The 8,948-nt window shown below is 51.5% G+C and overlaps 1 protein-coding gene across 1 annotated transcript; it reads left to right on the top strand.

Annotated features, from left to right (window-relative positions):
• Positions 1–2,157: 2,157 nt before the first annotated feature.
• LOC106899905 (feather keratin Cos2-3-like) lies at positions 2,158–3,704 on the top strand. The gene is made up of 3 exons (XM_014961841.1): positions 2,158–2,307; positions 2,440–2,545; positions 2,981–3,704. The coding sequence occupies exons 1-3, from the start codon at positions 2,158–2,160 to the stop codon at positions 3,304–3,306; spliced, it is 582 nt and encodes a 193-aa protein (XP_014817327.1). The 3' UTR covers positions 3,307–3,704.
• The last annotated feature ends 5,244 nt before the right edge of the window (positions 3,705–8,948 follow it).

Raw genomic sequence — 8,948 nt, 5'->3', positions numbered from 1 at the left:
GTGACCAAAATGCAGGACCCGGCACTTGGCCTTATTAAACCTCATCCCATTGGCCTTGGCCAATTGATCCAGTCTGTCCAGATCCCTCTGTAGAGCCTTCCGACCTTCAAGCAGATCAACACTCCCACCTAGTTTGGTGTCATCTGCAAAATTACTGAGGGTGCACTCAACCCCCTTATCTAGATCATCAATAAAGGTGGGGTGCCCTGAGGGACACCACTGGTGACTGTCCACCAACCGGATTTCACCCCATTAATCATAACTCTCTGGGCACGGCCATCCAGCCAGTTTTTTATCCAGTGAAGAGTACATAATTCACTACCTTCTCCAGGAGCTGGAGCTCTTTAGCCTGGAGAAGAGAAGGCTGAGGGGAGACCTTATTAATGTTTACAAGTATCTGAAGGGTGGGTTGAGGAAGGATGGAGCGAGACTTTTCAGTGGTTCCCAGTGACAGGACAGTGGGGCCACAGGCACAAGCTGGAACATGGGAAGTTCCATTCAAATATGAGGAAAAACTTCTTTCCGGTGAGGGTGGCAGAGCCCTGGAACAGACTGCCCAGGGAGGGTGTGGAGTCCCCTTCTCTGGAGATCTTCAAGACCTGCCTGAATACAGCCCTTTAGTCTGGAGAAGAGAAGGCTGAGGGGAGACCTTATTAATGTTTACAAGTATCTGAAGGGTGGGTTGAGGAAGGATGGAGCGAGACTTTTCAGTGGTTCCCAGTGACAGGACAGTGGGGCCACAGGCACAAGCTGGAACATGGGAAGTTCCATTCAAATATGAGGAAAAACTTCTTTCCGGTGAGGGTGACAGAGCCCTGGAACAGACTGCCCAGGGAGGGTGTGGAGTCCCCTTCTCTGGAGATCTTCAAGACCTGCCTGAATACAGCCCTGAGTAATGTGTTCTAGGCAATCCTGCTTTGGCAGGGGAGTTGGACTAGATGATCTCTAGAGGTCTCTTTCAACTCTGACAATTCCGTGATTCTGTGACAGATGTTCTGCTGGATCTCATACATACAAAGAAGGGAGGGCTTGTCACAGATGTGAAGATCAAAGACAGCCTGGGCTGCAGTGACCATGAAATGATGGATTCCAAGGGGTGGGAGGAGGGTAAATACCAAATTCACAATCTGGGCCGGTAGGACAGCACACTTTGGTGTCTTTAAAGATCAGCTTGGAAAATTCCTGTGCCTGGAGGCAACAGAGGCCCAAGACATCTGGTTAATATTCAAGGATTGCATCCTGCAAGCTCAAGGGCAGTCCATCCCAATGAGCAGAAAGTCAGGAAAGCATGAGAGGAGGCCTGCATGCATGAACAAGATGCTCCTGGCCAAATCAAAACACAAGAACGAACAAAGCACAGATAACCTGGAAGGAATCCAGAGACATTGTCGAAGTGTGCAGGGATGAGGTTAGGAAAGCCAAAACCCAGCTGGAACGTACTCTGAAAACGGGTGTCAAAGGCAACAAGAAGGACTTCTCTAAGGGCACAGGTGACAAAAGGAAGGTTGGGCATATGTGGTCCCACTGCGGAAGGAATGGGCCTTCTCTGATGCCATGCAGGCTGGTAACACAGGACATGGAAAGGCTGAGGGGTTGAACACCTTCTTAGCCTCAGTCTTTACAAATAAGATCAATATTGAAGAATTCTATGTCCTTGAGACTGGGAACGAGGAGACATACCATTGGAAAAGGATAAGTTCAGGGAATACTTAAGCAAACTGGGGGTCTGTCTCAAATTTTTGACATCTTGTAGACAATGGTAACACTCAGGATTTAGGAAGTCAAAAATCTTCTCCTGATTATCTGTGTGCCATGCCAAGAATGGGTTTTTTCTTCAAGCCTGACACTCTCCTCCCATAATATCTTGGTGGTGGTAGAGGGCCCATATAAATTTAATCTTCAGCAGCATTGAAATAATAGGGGAAATAACTTTTGCAGCCCTCAATGCCCAGAGTTGGAGAAGGCTGCTTAGTTTCCTGGGTAAAAGATTAAAAGAGTTGATGAAACCCAGCAGAGCAGCCCACCTGCATCCTACAAGTGACCACTGGAGTGAGTTAGGAGAGAAAGACAAGGCACATCCTCAACAGGGAAAGCCCTTGGGTGACCAGAAAGATTCCAGTGTTGGGAGCAGGTAGGTCCCTTCCTGTCACTGCAGCCATGGGCAACCCCACCAGTGTGCCCCAGGCCAACATCACTTGCCTGCACTGCGCCCATCCGGCACCTGAGCTGAGGCTTCAGCAGGCACTGACACGTTCCTGCCCCAGAAATCATGGGGTCTCTCAGTCCCAGCACTCAGAAGAAGCCACAGTAAGGGAAGGTGGACAGCGTAAGCAAGGAAATGAGAAGGCGGCATCAGAGAAAACAACCACCCAGGCCATGTCATTAGCTGAGGTGTTTTCTGCTCCTCATGAGCACCTTAGAAAATTGCCACTTCTGTAGAATCTTCGTCTGGGCCTGGGGCAGGTCAGGGCCACCATAAAAGCCAGCCCAACTCCTTGCTCTCTCATCCACTTCTCTCTTCTCCTTCTCCTTGGGAACCAGGTGAGTCTGAAGCCCTTTCCTCGTGTTTTTTTTCTGCTCACACAGATGTGTACTCCTCCATGCTGTGGTGGGCTGTGGTTGCCATGAGAGATGGAAGAAGGGTGAAGGCCTGACTCAAAGAGTGTCCGGGACTCAGTTGAGGGAGCTCTTCTCTTAAGAGATAGGCAGAAGACTCCTTGGGTATGGCGACGCTATATTACCTAGCGAAGAGGTTCTGGATCTTGGCTGAGGTTGCCCTTCACTGAAAAGATTGGCAGCATTCTGGTTGGGTCTGGGTTATCCTTAGAGAATTGTGTCTGCGTACCCTTTTGTCCCACTGCAGAGTTTCTACCTTCTGGCTCAGCAGGTGTCTATGACATACTTGCAGTGGAGTGACAGACTCCTAGTAAACTGCTCCTCATCTTCCTGTGCTCTACTTCCTCTCTGCTTTTTCTTCCAGGTGCACTGCAGCTCAGAGACATGTCCTGCTACAACCAGTGCCAGCCCTGCCAGCCCTGCGGCCCAACCCCACTGGCCAACAGCTGCAACGAGCCCTGTGTCAGGCAGTGCCAGAACTCCACCGTTGTCATCCAGCCCTCCCCTGTTGTGGTGGCCCTGCCTGGTCCCATCCTCAGCTCCTTCCCTCAGAACACCCTGGTGGGCTCCTCCACCTCTGCCGCAGTTGGCAGCATCCTCAGCTGTGATGGAGTGCCCATCACCTCTGGGTGCTGTGACCTCTCTGGCATTTCCAGCCGCTACTATGGTAGAAGGTGCCCTCCCTGCTAAATCCACTGGTGATAGCCCCAATAAGGACCCCCAGGAACCTGAAGCTGGACTGAGGACAGAGCTACTGGCCATTGGTTTCAGAGAGGTTGAGCATCCAGTGTTGCCCTTCTGAAGGAGAGCTGTTGAGGCTCTCTGAAATCATGGCCAAATTCTGCTTCCCTGCCTTATTCTCTCTCCCATCTCTTTCTTGTCTTCTGTTCTTCTGGGGTAAAAGACCCACTAAGCCCATGTGGGGCATCTGCTGGAACATCCTCCCTTGTGGAAAGACCCGTGGGATCTCAACTGTGGCCAATGGGCACAGACTTCTGGCAGCTGCTGGTCCTTCCCCTGCTCTGGTCACCTTCTCTACAAGTGAACTTGTTTCCCACTTCAGAGTCATTAAAGTTCTCTGCATCCTTCCGCTGCCTCCATGTAATCCTTTTCTTGGGGACATGGTTTCATATTGCCAAGGAAAAATGCCATTGTCTTGGGTGGTGGGAAATAAGGTGGGGGCATAAGCAGAAGAGTAAGGGAAGAGTGGGACACAGGGCAATGGGTCTCTTCCAGTCACTGTCTCTTGGAGCTGAGGCAGATATTCCCCAACTCCTCCACAGCCAGTGGGTATCAGGCCCTGTATTCCAGCATCTCTGCTCACATACGATCCCCTGGCCTCAGAGCATGTCGTGCAGCAGGGAGATGGACCACTGCTTTCCCTTAGAGAGGAGCCTGGTGCTGCTGGGTGCTCTGAGGGGTCAGCAGCTCAGAAGCCTGTGCGGAAAGGAATCCCTTGTGCTCTGGAATGCCCTGTGCTGGAGAAAGAACCTCAGTCAGAAGATATCCCCAAGGGATGCAGGAGTGACGATGGTGTGAGAGAATGCCTTCAAAACAGCCCCCAACCTTCTCCTCCTCATCCTCCCACTTGTCCTCGGAATGAATGTCCTGATTTGAGGTAAAACCAAAACAATGCTCTGTTCCGTAATTTTATTTTTTAAGCTGGGCCTCTTCTAACTAACTAAAACCTGAGATTAACAATGTATTGTTCAAAAACTGTTCACTCTCACAGCAATAAGACCTGATCATACTTATATAATGTTATATAAATAACACATAAAAGTATTGCATTTATACTTATTCCTATAACAACCAAGGTCAGGTAACTTCATTATTTGCCCCATTGGAGGGTCGGAAGTGGAAAAGTGTAGAAGGGTCACACCTGCAGAGAGGAGCGGATGGGACAGGTGACCAATAACTGACCAACAGGGTATTACGTCCCATCTGCGTCATGCTCAGTATAAAGCCTGAGGGATCAAAGGGCCAACTCTCTTCCTTCAATGGCTGATGTTTGAGGAGGATCCTGTCTGTTCGTCTGCCTTTGATACTGATGAGAGCCTTCCTGACTCCACATCCTGAATCCAGCTCTGGTCCATCGCCAAGTCCAGTCTGGGACATATCTCTGCGCCTGCTGGTGATGTGATCATCATCCTGGGAGCTTGGTACATTTTCATATATACTGTATATTTTCTTGTGTTTTTTCCTTTTTTTTTTTTTTATAACTATTTTTCTTCTTATTTAGCATTTCATTATTTATCAATATTTTCATTAAAGTAGTTTAGTTCTTTTTCTAAACTCATAAATCTCCTGATCTCTTCCTCTCTTCTCATTGAAGAGGGGCGAGGGAGGGGCCATCTGTCATTCTGATTGGCCAGTGCAGCCAAAACTACAACGAGAGAGCTTGGCCTGCACTGAAGGGTAAGGTTTGTAAGGGCAGGTCACCTCTTCACCCTCTACCCAGAAAGAGTTCCCTGCACAGCCCAGCTCCTACACAGATGTGCAGGGCTAAGGGGATTCATAAGTTGATGTTGAAATCAGCCTTGCCAGGCCACACCTGAGGGCACTCATGTCTCTCACACAACCCCAGCTCCCATCAGGCAGGGCACTACAAGGACATGAGAGACTTTCAGCACCACCTCTTTCCTCCCAGGACACTGACACTGTCATCTCCTGGAAGAGGATCTTGTCCTGCAGATCCCTGTGTGTACAGCGGAAGCAGCACTGCCAGGGGACACCTGAGGGCCCCTTCCCCCACCCTCAGCCTTGCACAGACACATCCCCTCCCTCTCCTGGGTTCTTGCACAGCCAAGGAAGCTCCCTGCACCAGGGTGTCACGCACAGCACAGAGGTACAAGGCACTGTCAGAGACCTCGACTTCCTCCAGCTGCAGGAGGCTGTATTGCCCCGTGGTGGTCAGTTCAGAGGTAAAACGTCCACTGCGCTTGCGGCCATCTCTAGCCTGATAGGAGACCAGCTGACGTCCTTGTCCTTTTCTCCGCTGGTACCAGAGCAAGCTCTGAAATTTGGAAGTCTGGTATGTGCAGGTTATTTGGAAGGTTTCTCTCTGCTTCACTGTGACTTCTTCTTGCTGGGTGACGGTGACCTGTCCCATGGTGCCAGGAAGAGATAAAGGGGCAGTCACTGTGAGGGGAAAGGCTCTGAGATGTAAAACAAGACCAGATGCAAAATGTCAGTGGAGAGGACTCCCTGTGCCTTTCTCTACAGAAGAGCCCCATGGATGGAAACAGCAAGGCAGTGAGTAACTTTTGGGCAGAAGGCCTGAGACCTCAGCTCAGCACGGATCTCACAGCACAATAACACCAATTACCTCCCACAAGGATACCCCCAGAGGAGAGCTGTGCTTTCACCCAGGTCACCGTTCTCCTGCTTCCTGGAGTCTCCAGGGAACAGCCTGTTGTGTCTGGCCCTCTTGTGATGGCCCCAGGACACCTCCAGAGAGATGAGAGATCAAGGGAAGTGCAGTGAGAAGTTTCATTCTGCTGCCCCTTCCCAGTCCTCTCAGGAGGCTCCAAGGTCAGGGAAGGGAGGGAAAAGGAAGTCCAGGCACTGCATACTTGCAGGAGGAATGGATGGTCTGGGCAAGCTGCATGACATGCAGGAGAGTCCAGGAGAGACTGGGAGACCCTAAGAGTGTGAGTGGGGTGAGAGAGCTCTCGTGTCCCTGCATCAACTTGCAAACCCCTGTGCGTCAGAAAATGCATCCTGCCCAGATAGAAAAGAGCTTCTGCAATGACAAGGCTGTGAAACACTGGGCCAGCACAGATGAGAAGAGAGAGGCAGCGAGAGGTGGATGGTTGGTAAGAGAAAAGGAAAGCAAGGGGTCTGTGATGGTCAGGAGAGGAACTGTTTCTTCTCAGTCTCCTCTTTTCTATCAGTAGCAGTATCTTGAGAAAGCAGGTGCAAAGCCACACTTGTGATTTTATGTTTCCCAACATTTGCCCATAATTCACGAGCAGCTCCTGTAGAGATCTGTTGAGGGGGTGAGGGTCTGCTGGGAAGAAGAGGAATCCTGCCTCCAGTCAAAGCCAATGCTTACCCAGTGGTTGCCTCAGGAAGGCAGCGAGGACGAGATATCTGAGGTGCATGTTGAGACTGATCCTCCTGCGTGTGTGAGAGAGACTCAGAAAACCCACACGTCCCCACCAAGAGCCCTGAGAGAGCAGAGCTGCCGGAAATGACTCTGCAGGGGGAGCAAAGAATGAAATGGGGAGGAGAAAGTGCTTGCTCTTAGCAGGTCTCAGACTCCTGTGCTGTCGTCTTCTCTCGTCATGTTACTCCTGCAGCCAACACCTTCTGCCTTTCCAGGGTGAGCGTTTAAAGGGGGACAGGCCTCCACCCGGTGACCCACCTCTCAGACACATCCCCCTGTGCAACACCTTGGCACCTTGGGAGCCTCGTTTTCCCTGAGACCTCTTTCTTCTCTCTCTCCATCCTCAAGCCCTTGAGCCCTGCTGGCTCCTGCATGGTCTCTAGTCCCAAGCTCCTACCAGCACACCCAAGGCTGCAGCTCCCACAAACACACTAGTCAAGATCCCAAAACCCTGCAGGCACCAATTTTCCTTCTCAGCCCCTCAGGCACTGGGGACTTTCTTCCTCTGTTCAAAAGAAGCTATCTCAGGAACCAATTAATCATGTCTCCTGACACACTTGCATCCCATCTCATAAATCAGCTTCTGAAAAACTCATCTGGGGAACAAACACACTCAAGACCAAACAAACTGTCTTCTCACTGGACTGTAACCCTTCCATTTTCTGTTGCCTCAGCACAGGTAGGATCTGTATTTGTCCTTCCCTTATTTTTAGCATTGAACCAAACAACCAACCCAACGATCTTTAGTCTTTCCATAGCATAATTCAGGTTGGACTGGACCTGTGCAGGTCACCCACTCCAAGTCCTTGGTGGCCAACAAGAGAAGCAGCTGATTTAGCCTAAGCAGTGTTGCAGCTGCTTTTGGAGATTTCTAACCAACCCATCTGGTTGTTAGTTTTCTTCCTGGTGCTGCACTTGCAGAGCACAGCTGGAAGCTGGACTGCTTCCAAGGGAGACCTGCTGCACCTCTCCCTCCTCAGAAGAAGCTGAGGGATGCCCTAAAGGAGCTCTGCTACAGCCAAAGTGCGCCAAAGCTCCACCATCCCTGGTGCTCTCTTCACAATGACTCTCCACTCGGAGTGACTTTGCTTTTGTCCTTTGTGTTATGAAAGTTCTGCTGCATCCCAGCCTCTTTCTCTGCGTTGTCCTTCCCTGTGTGGACAGTCCCAGGTGCCCAGTGAGCAAGGTGTTAGTCTCGGGTGATCAAAGCGGAGGCCAAAGGGGATTCTTCACTGTGCTCAGGGGAAGGGTAGTGTGGGACACAGTGCTGTAGGCTCCTCCAGAGCCAGTGACCTGCCTGGCTTTGTCTCTCCCTAGAAAAGTCCTCTTGAGCATGTCCTGTGGCTGGGGAGTCTGACCAGTGGTCCGGCCCCGAGTCAGACACACCACCTCTCTCTGGCTGGAGGACATCCAGCACAGGCCTCTTCATCACTGACCTCTACTCCCCATCCCTGCAGGTTTCCTGGTCACCACTTTGCCTGGGGAGGACACCTGCCAGAAGACTGAGAAGAGAAGATCATTTCCGGATCGTGCATGACATGGGATGTTTAGGGGAGCTAGCAGATACGAGCAAAGAGAAGGACCACGGCAGCTTGTCCTGAAGTAAACATGGGAAGACAGATGGTCAGAGGGATGAGAGGAGCCAATCACATGTGACCATGTGTCTGATGCATGCATTGGCCTGGCCATGCCTGTTGCTCTGCCTTGTTTGTCCCCCTGCCAGTACTTCCCTGGAAACACAGTTATTGAGTCCAGTGGGGACCGGGAGCAGGGTTGATACTTCCCTCTGTGCCTCAGAACCTTTTGCCCATGGGCTTGAACCAACTCTGTCAGCTACTCCAGCCACACAGGGCATCCCAGGGATAGTCTGGAGCACCACAGTCTCTTCCCAGAGGCCTCCTGCCAGCTCTCACTCACCTCAGACCTCCACCCCTCAGGGCAACTCAGCCCATCTCTCTCTGACTCACTCAGCCAGTAGGAACCTGGCATCCCTTGAGGCTGCACTCAGTGTGTCCAGGGCAAGCGTTTCCCCTGTCTCCTGGGCCTCAATTCCAAAGGTGCTGACTCCTGCCAAAGGAGCTCCTGGTGTCACCACAGAGCCCCTGTGGGGAGCAACTGAAATGCCCCTGAGCTCGACATCCCTCGAGGGTAACGGTGTCAGATCCAGTGACGGTGGTTTGGGGGAAGCGCCCCGGGGCGCGGGGCCGGGCGGGGCCGGGCG

The sequence above is a fragment of the Calidris pugnax genome, unplaced genomic scaffold, assembly GCF_001431845.1.
Source record: "Calidris pugnax isolate Ruff unplaced genomic scaffold, ASM143184v1 scaffold901, whole genome shotgun sequence".
Taxonomy (NCBI): Eukaryota; Metazoa; Chordata; class Aves; order Charadriiformes; family Scolopacidae; genus Calidris; species Calidris pugnax.
Note: the sequence above shows the minus strand (reverse complement) of the source record. Positions and strands in the feature narration are given on the sequence as shown.